Source organism: Primulina tabacum, chromosome 1 (genome assembly GCF_025594145.1).
Source record: "Primulina tabacum isolate GXHZ01 chromosome 1, ASM2559414v2, whole genome shotgun sequence".
Classification (NCBI taxonomy): Eukaryota; Viridiplantae; Streptophyta; class Magnoliopsida; order Lamiales; family Gesneriaceae; genus Primulina; species Primulina tabacum.
This window is the reverse complement of record NC_134550.1, coordinates 2,306,148-2,331,565: the sequence shown is the minus strand read 5'-3', so window position 1 is coordinate 2,331,565 and position 25,418 is coordinate 2,306,148. Positions and strand designations below refer to the sequence as shown.

General features: G+C 34.6%; 1 protein-coding gene and 1 pseudogene across 1 annotated transcript; both read right to left on the bottom strand.

Moving 5' to 3' along the window:
- Positions 1-2,156: 2,156 nt before the first annotated feature.
- LOC142504791 (peroxidase 51-like) lies at positions 2,157-4,092 on the bottom strand. The gene is made up of 4 exons (XM_075617633.1): positions 3,773-4,092; positions 3,492-3,692; positions 3,214-3,379; positions 2,157-2,704 (listed from the first exon to the last, which is right to left on the bottom strand). The coding sequence occupies exons 1-4, from the start codon at positions 3,992-3,994 to the stop codon at positions 2,298-2,300; spliced, it is 996 nt and encodes a 331-aa protein (XP_075473748.1). The 5' UTR covers positions 3,995-4,092; the 3' UTR covers positions 2,157-2,297.
- Positions 4,093-9,707: 5,615 nt separating this feature from the next.
- Positions 9,708-24,709, bottom strand: LOC142504693 (BTB/POZ domain-containing protein SR1IP1-like; annotated as a pseudogene).
- Between the last annotated feature and the right edge of the window lie 709 nt (positions 24,710-25,418).

Sequence of the window (25,418 nt, the reverse complement as noted above, 5' to 3'; positions counted from 1 at the left end):
ATATCTTATTTGGGTCATCAATGAAGAGTATTACTTTTTATTCTAAGAGTATTACTTTTTATTGTGAATATCGGTAGAGTTGACCCGTTTCCTAAAATAAAGAACTCAATTATGAATTGATATATAATTGATCATGAAATAAGTTTGAGTAGCTCAAATATTACGAAAGATTTATGAATGATTCAATATTATTAATTTTTTCATTTAATGATCTATATTTTAATATTTGAAAAATTAAAGTACCGTTATCATTGTTTATAAAAATCAATAATTAAACTGCAAAATTTCGTTATTTTGATTTGGTAGTTGAAAGTATATTTAAGTGAAGTATAGACATAAATTGGCATTTTAAATTTTTTATTTATTAATATTATATCATATGTGTTTTTTCTTTCTCATGTGAGACAAATATGAATAAAAAATTATTGATGAACATATATTGAATTCAAATACAATATTATCAGTATTTCGTGTAAAATAAATGTAAATTCAAATCTTCTGATTTTATTGTAACAATTAAAAATGAACTTACCCATATAACAATGAGCCTTAGAACTTGTTCATCAATTTCCTGACACTGAATCTACAGAGTGTATTCAATATAGGAAAAAAATTGAATTCATAACCAAATATTTTCTCTTACTTAATTTGATGTTAAGATTGATAAAATATTGGTAACTTCTAGCATTGTAATTTATACGTTTAGAATATTAAAACATATATTTTACAATGCTGCAAATCCGGTCGAAGGAGAATATATTACCTTAAGATTATTGCTTAATTATATCAGATAGCCTACTTCATTTAGTTATTTGCTAATTATTAATGGTTGTATTTCTTCCATTTTCAAAGATGATTTATAGAGAAGAGGTCTATTGGAATCAAATTAAAGTAATTTTTAATGTTTAATACATAAGACTTTTTGTACGAAGAAAGCTATTGTGCAATTTCAAAACGAAACGGTTTTACTGAGTTATTGCATGATATGAAATTGATTATATAGGATGAAAACCAATGACAAAATATTTAGCAGTTGAAGTCGTCGATAAAATCTTACACGAAGTAACTGAAATTCGAAACCATTTGATGAGAAGATTGTCTTACTTGCATGTGACTTCATTCAAGTTTAACTAATTATCTTGAAAACAAACATTCGAAAAAAAGTTAATACAAGTTTAGTGAATTCATTTTATTGTACCTTAAAACTTGAGAATCAAGTCCGAATCAAGGTGACTTGAAAAAAAATATTATTAATTATTTTTGTTAGAAGAACATTAACATATGTATACACTTTTAATTTATATTACATACATCGTTAGAAAAGTTTTATTGTAGAATATTTCTATAACTTGAAAAACAAAAAAAAATATCACAGTATATGAGGAGAGTGTCGTAGCAAATGGTCTGTTTAGTCATAAAAATAGTTAGATGGATGCAAGTTCTTGTAATCTTGTTCTAATTGGAAGACACCATAAATATAAATGATAGTATAACATATTTATGTTATATATTTTTTTAATTTCTTTACGTTCAATTAATTTTGGAAAAAACATTATAACATTGTTGGAGTTTAATAATCGTCCCTGCTAGGTAGAGCAATCAAACTATAACGCTTGGGCTGTTGTACGGTTTAGAAGATTTGAGTTCAATTATCACCACCAGCTACAACTTTGGTAAAACGACAATTGTTCGATTCTACAATTAGCATAAAAGCCAAGGTAATGGATTAGGTTCTCATTGATTGCAAGAAATACATTTATTGGAAAGATTATTGGAGTTCAATAATTGTTTCTGCTAGATAACGCAAGCGTTCACATATATTAGAAACTCTTTTATAGTCATCGAGTGATACAAAGTGATACACTAAAAAAGTGTTATGCTAACAGCTAAATCACTCGATGAATAAAAATACATAACCAATACATTAACATAAAAATGTCTTCCACGTGCAACGCACGTGATATTTATTAGTATATAAAAAAAATCTACATTTTTAAAATATTTTTATATTTATAAAGAAATAACATAACGATTATTTTGTTAAAATTATAAATACAAAATCAACCACAACAGAAGTTATTATATATTTGATAATCGTGATCATTTATAACTGCATTATAATTATCAATCTAAAACATAAATTAATAATAATAAAATAAAAATTTCCTTGAACACTTGCCAAATCTTATTTATTTCACGATGTTCTTGAAACAACACTGATCTTTATGTGCTTTACATTTCACAAATCAACAAAGTATGTTATTGAACCAACTTGTGTTGATGATCAACAAATCTCTCTAATTAAACCTTCCACAATCAAACCGGATATTTCCATTTCTTCCGGTCTTGACCCCGACCCGACCCAACTTAGTCATAGCTTGAACAAAAGAAGCATCAAAGAGCTGCGAATTGGAGGCCCAAGTATTGACAGTGGGCCTTGACCTCGAGTCCGTAAAGAGGCTTTGATCCGAGGTGAAGAGGCCCATTCCATTCTGAAGGTTCTTGAAGTATGCATTGTCAAATTGCCTGGGTGTTGTAGGGTCCATGTCGATGGCAATCTGAGGGTCCACATTTTTGGGGCACATTTGTTGTAATTGGGTCGCGTATTGCCTGTTCAGGGTTGGGTCCACCGGGTTGGATGAGCTGAAGTTGTAGATCCGGTTCGCGAATCTGCTGCAGTGGGAGAATCCAACGGTGTGGCATGCTGCACGAGGTATATGATCATAGGATGTAAATGGACTTGTTTGATTATCCATTTGTGAAAAAGTTGAAGCTAGCTAGACATGAAGCACTTGGTGTGGGCTTCAATCACTTTAGTTGAATCGATAGAATCACACTACTCGAAAAATCTCACATAAATTCTGCTTATTCATTTCAAAATTCCTTGTATATTTTTTATTACAATTTTATTTTTTATGACAAATATATATTTGGTTCAACCTGTCTTGGCAGATTATTTTTTGGGCCGGATTCCTAACCAACACCCATGCATATAATATATATATACATCTGCTTTTGTTTTACTTTCGGCCAGCTTTGGGTTTACACGTAAAAGGACAAGTTTAAGAAAATGTTGAGCACAAACATGGCGATGTACAGATTCAGAAATATAATATCGATGCGATCTTATTACGGCCCTCGAATTTGCGAAAAAAGAACTTAGAACATCAGCCTACGTTGAAAACAAAACATTGGATCAAAACGAAAAATTACCGGAGAGAGCAATCATATCTATCTGATTTAATCCGCTTCTAGCAAACATGGCATTAAGCTGATCCAAGTTGAAGGTCGGCTGAGGCAGATTTCCCTGCACACTTGCAGCCGTTGAAGTCATCCCATCTAATCTCCCTAATTCCACAGCATATGAGGGTCCACCCGCCTACACGAACACCATTAAAATGACCATATAAAAGATATTCAAACTTTATACATTAATATTATATTGCTTAGAAATATGATTCTCATCTCTAAAAAAAATCGACTACACAAACCAACGCAATGACGTCCCTCGCAGCCATCACAAGAATATCTGCACAAGAAACCTTGTTCTTGCATCTGGCAACCGCATCAACTGCTGCTTTGGCTTTAATCACAGTGTCAAATCCATCCCCAGCCAATGATAAATTATCCGGATGATCTTTTTCAGCCGTATTCCCTGGAGTTGATGCCACTATAACCGATGCATCGCAACCCTGTGGAAAAGTTTAGTTTTTTTTTTATAAAAAAACCGGAATCGAAATTTGTGAAAAAGATTGATCGAAATGGTACGTACCGACACGAAACAGTCGTGGAAGAGGAGACGGATGGTCGCGGGGACTGTAACGAAAGTTTGACTGAATTTCGTCTTGACAGCCTGTCGAACGATGTTTTCAACATCTGGGCAAATGTTTGCATAAAAATTTTGTCTGAGTTGTGCTGAAGCCGAGCTCGAGAACAGAATAATGATCAAAGAAAGTGGTAACAATAAAGTAGTTTGATGCTTATACGAACCCATTTAAAGTGGTATGTGTGCCAACCAAGTATTAGTTTGGTGCAAGAAGTGACTCAATTTATATGATGATATAAAGTTTGCAACTTGCACAAGATTCACGGGTACTATATGGCCATCTAATCAAACTAAAAATATGTTTTTCTACTAATAAATGCAAATTTTTGGAAAAAAAATTGCAAAAATAATCCCTTAAGTTAGCACAATTTGGCTGTAAGTTGTCAAAATTTTGTTCTTCTAGTCGTTTTTAGTTGGAAATCTCAAAAAATGACTAAAGTAAAAAAACATTTAATGAACTTATTGTATTATAATCAAATTTGGACAACTCATAGGACAAAAACAAACATCTTAAAAGAACGAGTTTGCTATAATTTTTCCAGATTTTCTAATTTAAAAAATTAAATGTTATATATACTTTGGTTTGTCCTGGAAATGATTGATGTTTCTAGTTAAATCCAAATGTGTAAACAATTAAAAGTAGTCAAATTTGCCAGTTGCCGTCGAATATTTCTACTTAGAAAAATAAAAACGATAATGCCGAAAAGTTATTAGTGTTCGGGTGCGCTTGTTCATTGATATGTGATTCGAAAGAGACATTTGAAGGTGAATTTTATTTATTTAATTCTGGCCGCCTTAATTTTTTTATTACTAACAGAAACATATATAAAAAAAATACTATAGTTGTTGCAATGTTATATTTTGCCTGCTTTCCTAGTTGACTAGTAATAGTGAATATATTCTTGAAATGATGAAAGCAAAAGGTGATGGAATCCCCCAAATGCATCAAAATTACAATGGGCTTTCTTGCGCAGTTTTACAATTCACCATGCATGCTACGTTAGAAAGGGAAAAATAAAATAAAAAAAATTCCCTTCGCTCTGTGGACATATTATCATGTTTGTATTATATATAGTAATAGACTAAGATCGAAGTATACGGAGAAATTCTTCCCTTGTAAGATAGAAAAAGTGATGTCATTACACCGTAATTTCTTCATACTTCTAGCGGTTGCCAAAGTTAGAAAAATCAATGAGTTTGACATATTTCTGAACATATGCATATACTTTTCTAATAATCAATAATTAAAAACAAAAGAAATGATCCCGAAACATGTCATAGACAAAGTTCTCCAAATAATTACTAGAGAAAACGAGTTGCAAATTTGACATATATATAATTTTAATTATTGATAATCTACTTTAGCTAGTGAAGTCTTTAAGATATGTAGATATTAATTAGGGAAACATTAAAGTTTTCATAGAACCCCGCCTTCACTCGAAGCAAATTATTAGTTTTTTTATAGTCTCATGAATGGTCAAACTCAAATCAAAATAATTTATATATTATTAGTAGTTACATATTTAATTCGAATTATTGGTAAATTAAAACATGTCATATTGCTCGATTTTATTGTATGAAAGTAAGAAACTTCTTGACAAAGAATGATGTATGGAAGAGTTTGAAGAAAAATAGGTGCCATGTATGCTTTCGTTTAATGGAACTCACCAGCAGAACACAAGTGGAAGAATTCTTTTGTCAAGCTTGGATGGTTTTGTGGGAAAGGTGTAGGACGGTACACAATGGTGAGGATCGCAGCGATTCCCATCTAACAGGGTGGCTGGCTACTTTGGATCCTATGCCTATATTCCCGAAACCAGGATCCATTGTCTATGGGGAGCTACTAGCAATTCAAGAAGGGCTCGAGATTGTTCGGGACAAAGGTTTCCATCGTGTGATTTTATCAACTGACCCACTCTTGGCAATACAAGCAGTTACAAAGCCAAAAAGTGATTTGAGTTATGTTGGTATATGCTTCAGAAGTAAAAGATTTATTATCTGACTTAGCAATAGACTGTTTTCCATGCTAGGAGGTCGACTACAACGGTGGCCTAATCTTCAGCAAAATTTGCCTGTTTTTCCCCATACCATGTTAATGAGTGTGAGAGAATTTTCCATATTGGCTGGTCTTCTTGTAACGAAAAGTATTAGCCCTCAGTTAATAAATGTCACGAGTTTTCCTTTTAAAAAAATATGTTCCATCTAAAAATCTATTAATCTTAAAAGAGAAAAACTTATGTGAGACGATAAAATATGTTGTATTTTGTAAGACAGGTCTCTTATTTGGGATCATCCATGAAAAAATATTACTTTTTATGCTAAGAGTATTACTTTTTATGCTAAGAGTATTACTTTTAATTATGAATATCGGTAGGGTTGACCCTTCTCACAGATAAAGATTCGTGAGACCGTCTCACAAAAAATCTACTCTAATATAAGAGATTCGGTTGCATGATGGAACGAGGGTTGTTACATAGGAATAGGACATTAATTAGTTCGTTTCAAATTATATTTTTTTAAACTTTATGTTAATTTTTTGTTATTGTATAATATTAGTTTTGTCTTGTATCTTTGTAAATCATGCACTGAATTTGGGACATTATAATTTAAAATTTTCTGAATTTATTCGTTGGTATTCACGAGGCTTCTGGCATCCAATATCATATTGAATAATATATTCTTCAGAATTGAGGATTGAAGCAGCCTAGCTGGTCAAATGATATTTAAGATTATCCACACACACAACACCTACGTGTGTATATATAGTTTTTGTCACGCTCCGAAACTCGAGATTGACACCGGCGTCGTTTAGCAATCACAAAATTGAAAACAACAAGCCTTTCGTAGCACAGTATAAACCGAAACCAGTTTATATATCATAATCTCAATGAAATAATAATTGTCTTTACAATACCGAATTAAATAAGACGACAGAGTTTTAATGCGGAAACGTAAATAATAACTTAAACATAATCGATTTCCTTGAGCATTCACCATCCCCAAAACTGCTCGGATTCTTCCTCAATCTGTTCTTCGGACTTATCTGGGAAGGGTTGTAAGTGGGGTGAGTATTTTGGGAATACTCAGTAAATGGAGGACTTTGAACACAACATAACCAATTTAATAACATTTTCAAAACATATCATAAACGTACATCATGCTTTTCATAAACGTAACGTAAATACCATAACGTAATAACACTGCGATTTTTCACCTTTAACGGTTTACTGACGTCAGTCCCTAAGTTTTAATCCTCTAAGGGGGCGAGGCCATAAAACAGTTATATCCCACTGTTAAGGGCCATATGTTGGAATTCCATCCATTTTCAGGGAATTCTCACAGTGTCAAACATAAACGTAATAACTTTCGTAAAAACGTATAGACAAAACGACGGTACTCGACCGTATTTTTAAACCACAAAACCGAAATTTTCACGTATGCATAACTCGAAATTTATAAATTTTAAAACAGCCCACTTACAGTGTTTGGATGTACTTAAAAAACGTGGAGTGAACGGCTTGGTTTGGATCACTTCGCGCTCCTCGTCCGGGTAGCGCTCCGGCTCGATTTTTTTGACGATTTTCGGGACGATTTTTGTGCAGTATTTTGGCTAGGGAGAGTTGAATTTTCGAGTTTTTCAGCTCTAGGATTTCGAAATTATGTGTGTTGAATGAGTGAGGTTGATGCACTATTTATAGGGGAGGAGGGTGGAGCTAAATTTGGCACTAAAGTCATACCAAAAATTCATGTCAAATCTCCTAATATTGACTCCAAATATCCTTTCCATTGCTGATGATTTCTCTTCCTAATTCGTGAGATATAAATCCTTGATTTATATGAATATCCGAGATTTTCTTTATCTTGTTTCCTTGCATCTTGTATGATATACTAATTTGTAATATTTCATACCCCAAAATTCGAAATTTGCTTGGCAATAAAGATTTCAACATGGCCATCTTATTCTAATACAATAAAAAGAATCTTATACTAATAAAATTTCCTTCCAAATTTTAATTACATTATTGCAAGATTTTCGGTTCTCACAGTTCTGATATGTTGCATATCTATCGTGTACATTTATGTGAGCATCGATGATGTAATATTCATATATTGAATATATAATTTTTTTATGTTTGATCACATCTATAAATGAGTGACACAGTGAGTTTGCAACATCATATCAAAATTGATATATTGGGGGTTTTTTTTTAAAAAAAAAACGAAAAAGAATTCTGGTTAGTATTTGATATAAAAAAAAGAAAAAGAATTCTGGTTAGTATTTGATATATGATCACACATAAAGAAGGCTGGAGTTGGTAAGGTGGGAAATCCACATCAAAACTAAATTGTTCACCAAGTTGTATAATAGATTATAGTTTTTTTTTTAATATAACCTATTTAATATTTTATTGATAATTAGCTTATACGTGCAAGAAATCGTAGTTTAAATTAATGACTAAAACTTGTGTGAGACGATCTCACGGATCGTATTTTGTGAGATTAATCTCTTAGTTGGGTCATCCATGAAAAAATATTATTTTTTATGCTAAGAGTGTTACTTTTTATTGTGAATATCGGTAGGGTTGACTCATCTCACAAATAAAAATTCGTGAAATCGTCTCATAAGAGACCTACTCTAAATTAATATACTTTGTTATATAACCATGAAGTATTATTTTATTGTGAAATTAATTTAAAACGATCGCAAAGTAAAAGTAGACTAGAAAGAATCTATTAATATATTGATTTCCTTTATCTTTTCATTATTGTTCAAAAAATTAATTCGTAGTGAAAAATTAGTAATGATCAAAGCACAAATGCAAAATTGAAATTACTATATAATAAATGAATTATCATGTTGAGTAAATAAATATGAACCATAAAACACCCGTTAGTTTATAGTATTTCTTTTAGTTGGGAGAGATCTCGTTTCGTTGTAAACTCATCTCAAATACGAAATCTCATCTCAAATTTGGGACTTCGCAACTTAGACTCGCCAAATTTTCTCGCTCTGTCACATAAAATCAGATGATGAATTGGTAATTTCTTGATCCGCCAAAATGATGGGCCGGACCAGAACATCTTGCCTAATCTGACGTAAAATAAGTTAGACAAATCATATAAAATAGTTAACTTGAGTTGATAATTTCCGTACCAGATTTCCGCTTTTCTTGTGTCTTTGTGGTTCTCCTCTTCCAATTGATAATTTCGTAGGTAAAAGCTGGGAATCCAGATTTCAAATAAAAGGTGATTTTAAATCATTCAAAATTTATACTTTTCCCCTTCTCAAAAAGATCACATGAGTGGTGTCTATTTACTCTTATTTTCCATGCTAACAAGGCTTGGGACACATATGCAAGAAAGGGCACCAGAAACATGACATCTATGGCCAAATTATCATTACTTTCGTAGTAGCCTTTAATGTTTATGTATATTGTACAGTAATAAATATATTTTTTCAATTCTGCCATTTAAATTATTTATTATCTGGAGGTGAAGGCACATATATATCTTCTGATCTATGAAATCTTGATTTCCAAGCTTTAAAATGTGTTTATATTCTGCACAATGGAGAAGCTGCTGAATCCATGCGACAAAGACATCTTGAGAATTTTCATGCTGAAGCACGAAGAATATAAACACATTTTAAAGCTTGGAAATCAAAATTTTTATTTTCAATCAAAATGTGCTTGCACTAAGAATTTTATACAGACATCACACAGAAGCTTTTGCTAAGCAAAAACATGGAAAAGGGACTACAACAAAGCAGATGGAATCGCATTTGAACCTGTTAATGGAGTTAAATGTGCTAAAAACACTTATAGAGAAGGCAACTAAAAGATGAAAATACAGTTCCCACCTCAATCAATATGCCAAAATATCCAAAGGTTGGGTGTTTTCAGTTGTATTTTTAAATCACAAGTAGATTTGAACTTGTATTAATTTTTTAAATGGTTTTTTTTAGCACATTAAAGCTTATACATGAATCTCAAATACATGAATCTCAAATGCAATTTTTACCCAACAATAATGGCCAAGATCTCTTTTTCGAGGTTTAAACAATGTGTCACGAAATAGAGTGCCGCCTGTCTTTCCCTGATTTAACTCTGCCTTTGAAACCCGGTGTGTTCCCCTCAGGCCGAACAAACCTGCCACGTTTCCTCGACACGGAGCTTAATAATGATTTCCGGGCCGAAAAAGGCTCATCCGCAATGGACATTGTGCGCGAGATAACCGAAGGATTGGCATGATCACCTGGTATTTTAATTGAAGGATTTTCTCTGTCTTTCAATCTCATTTTCATCTTCAATAGCTCCAGTTTCAGGTCCTCATTTTCCCTCTGTAGATTTGTGATCGAGTCTTCATCTGGAATCGAGTGAATTTCCATTGATTCTGGGGTTTTAGGTGGATTAAGAGCAGGGGACGATTCGTGGAGTCCACCATCCACGACCTCCCCATGGCGTTGCTGCTCGTGGAAAAGAACTTGAACAACTGTTTGAACCGGAAGCCCGTCGTTTTGAGCTGCATGTGCTCAAGCTTCACGAGATAGCTTTTGACAGTCCATTAAACTGCAAATCTTCTTCCTCTCCCTGTCGCATACGCGGGATGTGCCTATACAACGGAATGGTTTAGATTAAAAAAAAAAAACATTGTGCATAAGACCTCACAATTTTTGAATTTCTATATAATCAACATACCTTCAATATACTAGCAAAAAAGCACGTGCATCCGCACGTGAACCCATATTCTGAATAACTAAAAAATAAATTAATATTAAAAATATTTTTAATCTTTGCATAACGTGATCAAATCCATGAAACAACATTTCGTTAGGAAAAAGATAGATCAAAACAAATTATAAGAATTTGGAGTAATGATTTATCAGATTAAGTACTAAATTGAACTAAAATAACAATACAAATACAATGATGTGAAAGGATTTGAATTGATTAAGCAATATAAGAGTGTAAACAGAATTATATGAATATATTTTAATTAATTAAGCAATATAAGAGTGGAAGAAAATATTTTAGTATATGATGTTGATATTTATCTACTCATTACATCAATTAATTGATAAATATTTTCCTAAAATATAAAAATTACATCTTGAAAATCTAAAATAGTACTTACTTATAATTTGGAATAATTAAGAACATATGACAACAATTTTTTATTTTAAGTTTTATTCTAAGAGTATTAATTTTTATTGTGAATATCGGTAGGGTTGACTTGTGTCACATATAAAAATCGTGAGACATTCTCACAAGAGACTTACTCTACACCAACATAACTTCCAATTTAGTTATGTTAACGTTATACTAATAATTATTTGTAGGAACATCTTGCTCTTACTCTTTTTGACTCATTTGTGTCATTTTTTAAAACAATTTTATAATAAATTTATCTATGTACCATTTGACTCTACTTTTTTTTCTACATATAATAGATACCGTCATTGATTTTTTTTTTTAAAGAAAAATAAGTTGAAAAAGTATCAATTGTGATAACATTTGTGAATAAGCTCAAATTTTTATTTTTATTTTTTCAAATTAAGTGTTTATTGATTTTTTTTATTTAATGTGTGCTTACCTTTTTGTCAATATAATTGTCATTATATACTTGTATGTAAATAACTCTACAAATACAAATAAAATGTCATGACATTATTGTTATGATTGAGTACTATTTGAATATGTAATTCATGAAAAGAGATTTAATGAGTAAAAAGACACTAAGTTATTTTATACTGTAAAACAATATATGATATAATCCTTATAATAAATATAATTATAATGATCATTTATTAACATTTGTCAAAGTATCAGAATTTTTATATATGATATAATTTAATATATTTATTTAATTATTTTTAAATCAAACTAATTAATTCAATAGATACAAAAATAACATTTTTTTATGAAAGTTTATTTCTTTTGTTATATTTCAAATTTTAATGGTGAAAATCATACCAGTAGTTTAAAATCTATATTTAATAATTATTATATGAGTTTATTTGATATTTACCATATAATCTTATTTGAATGTGCATTTCTTTACATATGTTGATTTATTTATTATTTTAAAACTTATTTAACAAGAAATTAATAGTCATCAATGTTAGTCTACGAAAGATCGATATATAGAATTTATTATCCATGATATAGAATTATAAAAATAAAAAGTAAAAAAATTCTTTAGGATGTTAAATTAAATATTATGAGTTATATTTTATTATCAATATTACTATTTCATTTGTTTTAATATTGTTTTTATGAGTTAGTCACAGTGATTTTAAATTGAAAATTATTTGTCTTTAGTATGCTTCGCTTTTGTAGATTATGATTTATATATAGATAAAATCCATAATTTGGTTGATTTTTAGGTTATTATGCTTTATACGTGCTGTTTGAATATATATATTTTTTAGCAATTTGTTTCAGTTCATTTTGTTCTATATATTATATTCATTATAATTTATTATATAATATAGAATTAATTTGTTGAATTTTAATTTGGGAAACAATTTTGAAACTAAGTTATATAAGTTCTTATAAATCATCTAATATGATAAGAAATTAAACCCAAATAAATAAAAAAATGATTTAAATTGTTTTTTAGAAAATCAATTTTTTTTTTAATTTTTATAATATAATTGATATTACGTGCTAACGCACGTGCATCATGCTAGTAATCTATAAATCTATAAAAGTGTGGATACTTAAAATGCTTTCCAATTGTGAAAGGACGTAATTGTCCTTCACTTTTTTACTTATTTTAATTATCAAGTAACATATGTAGTAATTTCACACTTATTCTATTAATTAATAATTAATACTAATTAACCATATTTTATGGTTATGATTTTGTATTTTTGAATTTTATGGTTATGATTTTGTAATTTTTGAATTTTTTGCATTTAAAAATTAATAGTTTGACAAAATAAATTTAAAATTTTGATTAAATATAATTTTATTTTCAATTCAATTCATTTTATTTAGTTTAAAATAATACTGATTATTTTAATTTTTTTGTTTCTTCATTTTATTTAGTTTAAAAATAATACTGATTATTTAAATTTTTTTGTTTCTTCATTTATCAATATTAAATTTAGAACGAAAATTATTAAAATAAAAAAAATAATTGATATTAATATTAAGTAAATTTAATAGTTTGTTTATTTAAAATTAGCTCAAACATTTAAGAACATGGAGAAGAAAGTCAAAAGCACAAAATAATAACCATAAAATATGGTTAGTTAATATTAATTATTAATTAATGGAATAAATATGAAATTACCACATATGTTACCTAATAATGAAAATAAGTAAACATGTGAAGGGTAATAATGTCCGTTCACAATGAGAAAACTTTTCTACTGTCCACACTTTTATAGGTATATATATAGATGTCAATGGCTCTATACATTCCATCATCAGTTATTCTATACTGTTCAGGGATAAGTTCTGCGAAGTCAAGGAACCTGGGAACGGATAAGTTAGGATCAGAAGCAATTTCTGCAAGGTAATTCTCAATTGATCTTGTCACATTCTCCATCTCATTTGATGAATGGGAAATGTAACATTGGTCTGCATCATATCCCACTCTGTTTATCTCCATTCTACTTTCGAAAAAATTCATTGTGATTCGCTGTATGGTCTCGACATCGAACAATGTGTCTCCTCTTGAAGAATAAGAAGGAATTAATAAATCATCTATCACAGCTTGTCCCAGTTGAGAAGCAATCATCTTCTCCAAGTCAAGCCGGCAAGCAAATGTTGTGGCTAAACATATCGCAGCTTGAAGAAGCACAGACAGGAAGCTAACAGGCATTGAGTTCTTCTCTCTTGGAAGAAGACCAACCATCACTTCTAAGACGACCCTTTTTTCGTGCTGTTGTTTTGTATCGATCTTCTTTCGGCCCTTTCCAAATAACTCCTGGAATGTTCAGAAAAATGTGTCACATGAGCAAGTCTGTATACTGTATAATAAGCAAATTCATGGAGCTCCTCACCAAACCTCGAAGAGATTTCTGAGCATAAAGCATTAGTATTGGACCAAGTGCATATTTCTTGAATCCCCTAGATATCATCTTAACAATAACCCGTTGAAACAGATCGATTCGAAGCGGTGTCAAATCTTCAGCCCACCAATCCACAACAGGCTTCGAGACAGGAAAATTATACGAAACCGAGTCATGTAACTCTCCACTTTTGGGCTCCACCGGCGCAGCAAATTGGCTATCTCTCTACACGCAATAGAGACTATTGTATCAATGCATCGACTCGCCAGTTTAACATTTTCTGCCACGGGAAAAATTTTTTCACAAGAACGTAATATGAACACTGCCCCTGCAAGACTTGTTAATGCTACTTCATTTATGTACGCTTCGGTTCTTCCGATTAAGTTTCCGACCGCGTAATTCTCAGTCATTTCAAGAAACTCGGCCACGCATCTTAGAATCGATATGTTTTCTGTACTGATTTCGAAGTTAACTCCATAGCAAAATTTTGCTGCAAGTTCGAATGCGTCCGCCCCTCCAGGGATATCGGAGAGTTCGATGATGGAAAGATCAGCATCTATGGATTCTGAAACCAGCTTCCTCATGTATCCACTTTTTGACACCAAATGAAACTGTACGTTTCAACATATATCAAATTTATGTCGGCAATATGCATTATTGTGGTAGGGACAAATACATGCATCAAAGAATTCAACGAAATGCAGCGTAGAATTCTGATTTGGTTTGCTTTGTTGAAAAATGAAGAGAACGTGTTGTTTGAAAACGCGTTCCAGGAGCTCTATAAATAGAGCTCCCATCCCTCATTTCAATCCATCCCATTCTGAGTTCCTTTCTCAGTATACACATATTTGAGTGTGTTTTATAATATTTATGAGGTGTTTTGTTCTCCTGTATTAAGAGAGTGTGTGTTCTCTTTGGAAACACAGTGAGTGAGTTGTACACCACAAAATATTATAGTGAAATCTTTTCATCTTGCCCGTGGTTTTTACCCTAATAATTTTTAGGGGTTTTCCAAGTAAATCTCGGTGTCCATTTTATTCTTTATTTTCGGGTTTTATTATCTCAAATTCCGCACGTGGGACCAACAAGTGGTATCAGAGCCTTGGTTTAAAATTTCTTAAAATTCTGAGTATGCTCTGTGGTTGCAGCCTAGACTGATCTTCCACATCAGAAAAGAATTTTTGAGATTTTTTATTTAAGGCGGGATTATTTTGTCCAGTCTACTAAAATTGTTGTAGACATAATGACGGGAAGGTACGAGATAGCAAAGTTCAATGGAAGCAATTTTATGCTGTGGAAAATAAAGATACAAGCAGTTTTAAGAAAGGAAAATTGCTTGGCGGCTATTAGAGATAGACCGGTGGAGATTACAGATGATGGAAAGTGGAATGAGATGAATGATAATGCTGTTGCCAATTTACACTTGGCTATAGCAGACGAAGTTTTTTCAAGTATCTCTGAGATAAAAACAGCCAAAGTTATCTGGGATACTCTGACAAAGATGTACGAGGTCAAGTCGCTACACAACATGATTTTCCTAAAGAGAAGGCTTTATACTCTTCGGATGGCGGAATCTTCATCGATGACCGACCATATCAACACACTAAATACTCTATTTGCCCAACTCACTTCCATGGGGCATAAAATAGGGGAAAATGAACGTGCGGAGCTTCTACTTCAAAGTCTATCAGATTCATATGATCAACTTATCATCAACATTACCAACAATATTCTTATGGGCTTTCTAAGATTCGACGATGTCTTAACTGCGGTTCTCGGAGAATAAATTCGGCGCAAGAATAAGGAAGATAGATTGGTAACATCGAAGCAGGCAGATGCTTTGCCGATGATAAGAGGAAGGTTTATGGAACGTGACTCCAGTGGGAGCCAAAGGCGAGGTAGATCAAAGTCGAGAAGTAAGAAGAAAAATATTTACTGCTTTAAATGTGGCGGTAAAGGGCACTTCAAGAAAGAGTGTACGAGTATCGATAAAAACTCTCAAGGAAATGTGGCCAGTACTTCAGGCAGTGGTGAAATATTATTCAGCGAAGCAGCAACTGTTGCAGAAGGCATACACAAATTTTGTGACACATGGATTATGGATTCAGGAGCGACGTGGCACATGACGTCTCAGAGAGAATGGTTTGATCATTATGAACCAGTCTCTGGAGGATCTGTATTCATGAAAAATGATCATGCCTTGGAAATCGCTGGGGTCGGTACTATCAAAATTAAAATGTTTGATGGAACCATTCGCACCATACAGGAGGTACGACATGTGAAGGGACTGACGAAAAATCTTTTGTCCTTGGGGCAATTGGATGATATCGGGTGCAAAACTCGGATCGAGAACGGGATCATGAAAATTGTGAAGGGAGCGCTTGTGGTTATGAAGGCGGAAAAGGTTGCTGCAAATCTGTATGTACTTTTGGGGAAAACACACAAAGAGGCAGAACTAGCTGTTGCATCAATTGGTTCAGGAGAAGAATTAACAGTAATATGACATAGAAAGCTCGGGCATATGTCATAACGAGGGTTGAAAATTCTCTCAGAACGGAAGCTGCTGCCGGGACTTACAAAAGTGTCACTATCCTTTTGTGAGCACTGTGTTATCAGTAAACAACACAGATTAAAGTTTGGCACTTCTACTGCCAGGAGTAAAAGCATATTGGAGCTGATTCATTCGGATGTTTGGCAAGCACCGGTTGTATCCCTAGGAGGAGCGAGATACTTTGTCTCGTTCATTGATGATTTCTCTAGGAGATGTTGTGTGTATCCAATCAAGAAGAAATCAGATGTTCTTCAAGTCTTCAAAGATTTCAAAGCGCGGGTTGAACTTGATTCTGAAAAGAAAATCAAGTGTCTGAGGACTGACAATGGAGGAGAATATACCAGTGACGAGTTTGATGCATTTTGTCAACTATGAGGGCATCAAGAGACAGTTCACGGCGGCTTACACACCTCAACAAATGGAGTGGCGGAGCGGATGAACAGGACCTTGTTGGACAGAACAAGAGCTATATTGAGGACTGCGGGTCTAGAAAAGTCATTTTAGACGGAAGCAGTCAAAACCGCTTGTTATATTATCAATCGTTCTCCTTCAGTGGCGATTGATCTGAAGACTCCGATGGAGATGTGGACTGGGAAGCCGAGTGATTATTCTCATTTACATACATTTGGAAGTCCTGTGTATGTTCTGTACAATGAGCAAGAAAGATCGAAGTTGGATTCGAAATCCAGAAAATGTATCTTCTTGGGTTATGCTGATGGAGTAAAGGGGTTTCGCTTGTGGGATCCTACTGTCCACAAGCTTGTCATCAGCAGGGATGTTATCTTCGAGGAAGATAAATTAAAGGGAGACAAAGGCACATTGAATTCAGAAACTACTATATTTCAGGTGGAAAATATGACGGATGAGGGTCAGGTTTCTTGTGAACCAGTACCAGAGCACGAAGAATAAGAGCATGTTGAGTCTGAGGTTTCCAATGTGAGGCAGTCAACTCGAGATAGAAGACCACCAGGTTGGCTTTCAGATTATGTCACTGAAAGCAACATTGCATATTGTCTATTATCAGAGGATGGTGAGCCATCGAGTTTCCACGAGGCTACTCAAAGCTAGGATGCATCTTTGTGGATGATAGCAATGCAAGAAGAATTGGAGGCATTAGACATGAATAAAACTTGGGATCTTGTTACACTACCACGAGGGAGGAAAGCCATCGGTAACAGATGGGTCTATAAGATCAAGCGAGATGGCAATAACCAAGTGGAGCGGTATCGTGCTAGATTGGTGGTAAAAGGGTATGCTCAGAAAGAAGGCATTGACTTCAATGAGATATTTTCTCCTGTGGTTCGGCTTACAACAGTCAGAGTGGTGCTGGCATTGTGTGCGGTGTTTGACCTACATCTAGAACAGCTAGATGTGAAAACGACATTTCTTCATGGAGATCTTGAAGAAGAAATCTATATGCTCCAGCCAGAAGGTTTTGCGGAAAAAGGCAAAGAGAACTTGATTTGCAGGTTGAACAAATCTCTGTACGGTCTCAAATAGGCGCCGAGATGTTGGTATAAGAGATTTGATTCCTATATCATGAGCCTTGGATACAACAGATTGAATGCAGACCCTTGTACGTATTTCAAGATATCTGGAGATGATTATATTATTTTGCTGTTGTATGTGGACGACATGTTGGTAGCAGGCCGCAACAAAGATCATGTCCAAGGATTGAAGGCACAGTTGGCTAGGGAATTTGATATGAAGGACTTGGGACCAGCAAACAAGATTCTAGGGATGCAAGTTCACCGAGATAGAAGTAACATGCAGATTTGGCTTTCCCAGAAAAATTATTTGAAGAAAATCTTGCAACGCTTCAACATGCAAGATAGTAAGTCAATTTCGACCCCTCTTCCTGTTAACTTCAGGTTATCCTCCGAAATGTGTCCTAGCAGTGAAGCAAAGAGGATGGAGATGTCTCGAGTACCGTATGCATCAGCAGTGGGAAGTTTGATGTTCGCTATGATCTGTACAAGACCGGACATTGCTCAAGCAGTGGGAGCAGTTAGTCGGTATATGACGAATCCTGGACGAGAGCATTGGAGTACTGTTAAGAGAATCCTTAGATACATTAAGGGTACCTCGAATGCTGCATTATGTTATGGAGGCTCGGATTTTACACTCAGGGGCTTTGTCGATTCAGATTATGCAGGTGATCCTGATAAGAGGAAATCTACTACTGATTATGTGTTTACACTTGCGAGGGGAGCAGTAAGCTGGGTTTCAAAATTGCAAACAGTTGTGGCGTTATCTACAACGGAGGCAGAATATATGGCAGCTACTCAAGCTTGCAAGGAGGCAATATGGATCAAAAGGTTCTTGGAGGAGATCGGGCACAAACAAGAAAATGTTTCTTTGTTTTGTGACAGTCAGAGTGACCTTGCACATCGCAAGGAATCCAGCCTTTCATTCAAGGACGAAACACATTGGAGTCCAATTTCACTTTGTACGGGAAGTAGTAGAAGAAGGAAGCGTGGATATGCAAAAGATCCATACCAAAGAAAACATAGCTGATTTTCTGACCAAGCCAGTGAACACTGATAAGTTTGAGTTGTGTAGATTCTCAAGTGGCCTAGCAGAGACGTAAGCAGCATGTAATGGCAAGATTGAAAGGATGTGTGGAGATGTGTTTGATTCTCAATCAAATCTCCAAGTGGGAGAAATGTCGGCAATATGCATTATTGTGGTAGGGACAAATGCATGCATCAAAGAATTCAACAAAATGCAGCGGAGAATTCTGATTTGGTTTGCTTTGTTGAAAAATGAAGAGAAGGTGTTGTTTGAAAACGCGTTCCACAGTGATCAGGGAGCTCTATAATAGAGCTCCCATCCCTCATTTCAATCCATCCCATTCTGAGTTCCTTTCTCAGTATACACATATTTGAGTGTGTTTTATAATATTTGTGAGGTGTTTTGTTCTCTTGTATTAAGAGAGTGTGTGTTCTCTTTAGAAACACAGTGAGTGAGTTGTACAACACAAAATATTATAGTGAAATCTTTTCATCTTGCCCGTGGTTTTTACCCTAATAATTTTTAGGGGTTTTCCACGTAAATCTCGGTGTCCATTTTATTCTTTATTTTCGGGTTTTATTATCTCAAATTCGCACGTGGGACCAACAATTTACTCAATTCTTATCTATGAAATTTAACAAAAATGACGTTGAATAACAAAACCCAACTGACATAAATCAAGAAATTGGTGAATTATTAGTGTTAATGTGCAAAGAAAGACATGAAGCTAAGCTCAATTCATTTCTTAACTTCTGGAAAAATTAAATGTTCTCGTACAGATCCAACAAATATATACAGTCAGTGTGTGTGGTTAACAAAATCGTGTATCAAAAATGTAGAACAAATGTAAAAGCGTGTTCCATATATCTAACACTCCCCCTCAAGATTGGTGTAGATTCAACACACCAAGCTTGGACATCAAGTAGGAATGTTGTTCACGACTCAAGCCTTTAGTAAAGATATCCGCAAGTTGTTCATTTGTAGAAATGTGGGCAGTTTGGATCACACCATTTTTGACTTTTTCTCGTATCAAATGACAGTCAATTTCTATGTGTTTGGTATGCTCATGATACAACGGGTTGGCAGCAATATGTAATGCCGCCTGATTATCACAGAACAGGGTCGGAGGCGCAAGCAGTATCACTCCCATATCACTAAGCAACCCAAGGATCCAAGTAACTTCACATGTGGTGCTTGCCATGGCTCTATATTCTGCTTCTGCCGAAGAACGTGACACGGTGCTTTGCTTCTTAGACTTCCAAGAGATCAAGGAACTCCCCAACTTGATGCAATAGCCCGTGACTGAGCGACGAGTCATTGGACATGCGGCCCAGTCGGAATCACAATAAGCTTGAAGAGAAAAGGAACAACTGGCAGACAACAAAATTCCTAAGCCTGGTGCAGACTTCAAATAACGCAGCACACGGAACGCAGCATCAAAATGGGATTTTTTAGGTGCATGCATAAACTGACTAAGGACTTGTACAGCATAAGAAATATCCGGTCTTGTGACTGTTAGATAGATAAGCCTTCCAACTAACCTCTTATAAGCATCAGAGTTGGATAACAAAGGATCTGTGAGACCAGAGATAGAGTTCTTTCGATTAAAGTCATCAAGTTCATGACTAGTCAATTTGAGATGTTGTACAACAGGAGTATCACAAGGTTTAGCACCAATTAAACCAGAATCACCGAGCAATTCCAGCACATACTTTCGTTGATTGAGGTAAATTCCCAACTTGGATCTAGCGACCTCTATGCCAAGGAAATAACGCAAAGGGCCAAGGTCTTTGATGTGAATTTGTGAATGAAAGAAAACCTTTAAATCTGAAATAGCTTTCTCACTACTCCCTGTGACAATGATATCATCTACGTACACGAGCAACAAAGTGATATGAGCAGAATTATGTTGAATAAAAAGAGAGTGATCGTTGGCCGATTGTGTAAAGCCAGCAAGCTTCATAATACAAGCAAATTTAGTGTTCCATTGTCTAGAGGCTTGCTTAAGGCCATAGAGGGACTTAAGCAACCGACAAACACGCTGCTCCCCCTGAGGAGAACACCCCTGTGGCACACACATATATACCTCTTCATCCAAATCACCTTGGAGAAATGCATTAGTGACATCCATTTGGTGAAGAGGCCACTGTTTTGCAGCTGCTATACTCAACAAACATCTTAGAGTGACGGTTTTAGCAGTAGGTGAAAAAGTGTCATGATAATCTATCCCTTCTTGTTGTGTGTAACCTTTGGCTACGAGACGGGCTTTAAAACGATCAACGGTCCCATCCGGATGTCGTTTAATTTTATACACCCACCGGCAACCAATTGGCTTCTTTCCAACTGGTAACGGAACTAAATCCCAAGTATGGTTGGATTCTAAGGCTGCGAGTTCTAGGTCCATGGCTGCCTTCCATCTAGGATCTAAAATAGCTTCATGATAAGAACTAGGCTCCCCGTCTAAAGAAATGGATGCTAAAAAACTTTGGTATGGTTGGGAAAACTTGGAATAAGTAAGATATTGGGTAAGAGGATAAGAAGAAGAAGCTAGATTACTGTGAGACAAAGTAGGACAAGAATAATCCTTAGTCCAGATAGGAGGCTTGGGAGTGCGCAAGGATTTTCTTGGTGGCTGGGAAACAGTGACTGAATTTGGGACTTCATGTAGGGCTGGACCATCTAAAGGAGAAGATGGGGCAGAGGAAGTAACCTCAACAGGGTCTGATGGAGTTGAAGAAAAATCAGGAGAAGGAAAAATAGGTTGAGGATGACTAGGAGAAGTAAAGGGAAAAATGCTCTCATGAAAAACATCTCGGGAGACAAAAAACTTTTGTGCATCAAGACTCATTACTTTGTATCCTTTTTGATTGGTGGAATAACCCAAGAACACACATGCACTTGCTCTAGCAGAAAATTTATCTTTATGAGTCAAGGATGTGACGTAACATAAACAACCAAAAACACGAAGATGACTAAATGACGGAGGTCTATGGAGTAAGACTTCATGTGGTGTCCTGTTTTGCAACAATGGAGTAGGGGTGCGGTTAATGATATAGCAAGCAGTCAAGACACATTCCCCCCAGAATTTCAAAGGTAAAGAAGATTGGAAACGCAAGGCTCGTGCAACATCAAGTAGATGCCTATGTTTACGTTCAACAACTCCATTTTGTTGTGGAGTGTATGGACAAGAACTTTGGTGCACGATACCTAAGGAATCAAATAACAAAGTGCATTCATTTTTGAAAAAATCAAGCGCATTGTCGGTTCGAATGACTTTCACAAGGGCAGAAAATTGAGTCTTAACAAGCTGAAAGAAGTTTTTGAGAAGTTGCAATACATCAACTTTAAAATGCATAAGGTAAACCCATGTTGCTTTTGAAAAACCATCCACTATAGTGAGAAAGTATTTCTCACCATGATGCGTAGGAGTATGAAAAGGCCCCCATATGTCAACATGAACCAGCGCAAAGCAACAAGAAGATTTAGACAAGCTCATTGATGGAAACTGAACTCTAGTCTGTTTAGATAGTGGGCACACAGGGCAATGAGGAAACTTTACAGATTTTGGTATAAACGGAAGTAATTGCATTCGAGACATAGACATATGTCCTAAACGCTTATGCCAAACAAAAGAATCATCAGAAACGATAGGCAAAGAGCTGCAACTATGCACAGAATTATTACAAAGAGAATCAAGAGAGGGGATAGAAGATACTGAGCTGTGATTTGAACTTGAAAAGAATCTTGTGTTAAGGTGATATAGGCCATTGCACTCCTTACCAATCCCCATTAATCTCCCAGTCTTGAGGTCCTGAAATAAACAAAAATGGGGATAAATGGTAACAAAGCAATTATTATCTTTCGCAAAAGACTAGAATCACCAACCATATGTTCATTTGCTCCACTGTCAATGATCCAATGAGAAAACATACTTGGTTTAGTTGAAGTACCTGCCATATTGACTACCGGTTCAGCTGGAGATTGAACTTTGCAAGTACCCAACAACTTCAAGATTTCGGCATACTGAGCAGGCGTAAAAATGGAAGGGACAACAGTGTTTTTGTCATCTGTGTTGGTCAAGGTGGAAGCCTCTGTCTGTGCACCTTCAGATAAATTTGCAGATGGCCTCGGAGTTCGAGGATTATCCCTATAAATCCGTCCATGCTGGCCCTTCTTAGCATGAGGAGCTTTGTACAGTTTATGGCCCGGGGGATAACCAACAAGCTTATAACAAAATTCCCGAGTGTGACCATTCCAGTTACAATAGTCACATGTCAAAACATCCTTTTTTTGATAATTTTGCTTGCTTTGTGCAGAGAAAAACGCTGCTGATGGGGGTTCCACCGTGGACAAGGATCTGTGTGATTCTTCTTGAGAGATGATCGAAAACGCTTGACCAACAGAGGGCAGAGGACTCATCATCAAGATTTGGCTTCGAATTGAGATATAACTTTCGTTTAATCCCATCAAAAACTGCAATAGCTTTTGTTGTTGATCGTGCACAATGTATTGCCTCGCTGTTGCACATTCACAGGAAGGAAGCACAACCAACGACGAGTACTCATCCCACAATTGTTTCGGTCGACAATAGTAACTTGACACAGTGTTACCAGCTTGTGTCAACCTGCCGATTTCCCGGTGCAAAGAGAAAATTCTTGAACCATTAACTTTGTCATACTGCTCCTTAAGATCGGTCCAAACGGTTGATGCATCAATAGCATAGACGATGCCCCCAAAAATTTCTTTCGAAACAGAATTCATAATCCAAGACAACACTAAAGCATTACATCTCTCCCATTGATGTAATGTAGGTTGGTCACACGGAGGTCGTTTACATGTGCCATCGATGAAGCCGGTCTTATTCTTAGCACGTAAAGCAATGAGCATTGCCCTACTCCATATTCCATAATTATCAGTACCTACTAATTGATCAGTGATAAGGCTCATACCAGGTGTATCCTGAAGGATGTATGTAGAGAGGATCGTTGAATCCGATGTTAATCGCCATGGGAGCTTGCAGAAAACCAGATCGTAGCCAAAATATCTCACAAACAAATGACAAAATGTACGTACAGATTCTCAAATCTGCACTACAGAGGAGCTAAGATCTTGGAAAAAAAAAATCGGAGAAGAAATCAGAGTGAAGTCGCCAGTAACCGCTCTGATACCATGTTAATGTGCAAAGAAAGACATGAAGCTAAGCTCAATTCATTTCTTAATTTCTGGAAAAATTAAATGTTCTCGTACAGATCCAACATATATATACAGAAGGGTAGTCAGTGTGTGTGGTTAACAAAATCGTGTATCAAAAATGTAGAAGAAATGTAAAAGCGTGTTCCATATATCTAACAATTAACATTTTATATCTTGATAACAAAATCTACCTTGTGCAGTGAGAAGGAGGTTCCTCCAGCAATAACAGTAACATCAGTAGGAATCTCATGGGAAAAAACCCTGTTAAATTTCAAAAGAAAAAGCTCAGATTCTACCTCCACTCCCAAAATCAAGAACTTACATATCTTGCACACACACGCCCGCGCGAAAGATTATTAAAGAAGAAATCAAGTTGACCATTCGCTAGTCCTCTTCATGGTAGCAGAAAGGCGATGTTTTTTCTTGGAATAAATATTTGCATCATTGGATTGTGCAGTGTGCTGCTTGTGGTCAAGATCCACCATTTTGATATTTAATTATTTTTATTTTATGGCGACTCAGCTTCGCTGCATTAAACTGAAGTGAACGTACAGCGAATCAGTTCCCCTTCGTTTCTGGATATCGATAAAAAAAAAAAAAAAAACCGATAACCGTATCTTTATCGTTCTCAACAGTTATCTCACTTGTATTCGACATATGATAAATAATTCTAAAATATTAAATTATATATTCTAAAGTATATTTTTATTAAAAAGATGATGGAAAATAAATGCATTAAAATACTGATCTAATTAATCTATATTTTTAAATAAACTTAAATCTTAAGGAATATCTAACTTTTGACGTACTTTTTTTAAAATTCCAAAAATATCAGTTATATATATATATATATATATATGTATATATATATCGATATAATATTATGCAATCGCAACATATGTGTTCGGTTGTTAGTACTTATGATCTGTAAGCTCCAATTTCTTCATGTTGATTGAGTGGTCATTCATTTTGAAGAAATTCAATTTTCCTGCTTTGTTTTAATTAAAAAATTGGATTTGGATTATATTTGAATGCATACTATCCATAATAAAAAAAATTGGATTTGGATTAGATTCGAATGCATACAATCCAATCTTTACAAAACCACTCCTCTTTGAAAACAAAAAAAAAGTTAAAATATCTCAAACTATTGGCCCGTAATCGAGAAACGACTTCCAAATAGTGACATTTTCCAGATTGTACAAATCTGCAATGGTTTCATTCTACGTATCTATTTATTATTACATGGTTTTTTTAGATATGAGAATTTGTGAACTAATTTCTTTTTTCTTTTTTTGGCAATCCTTAAA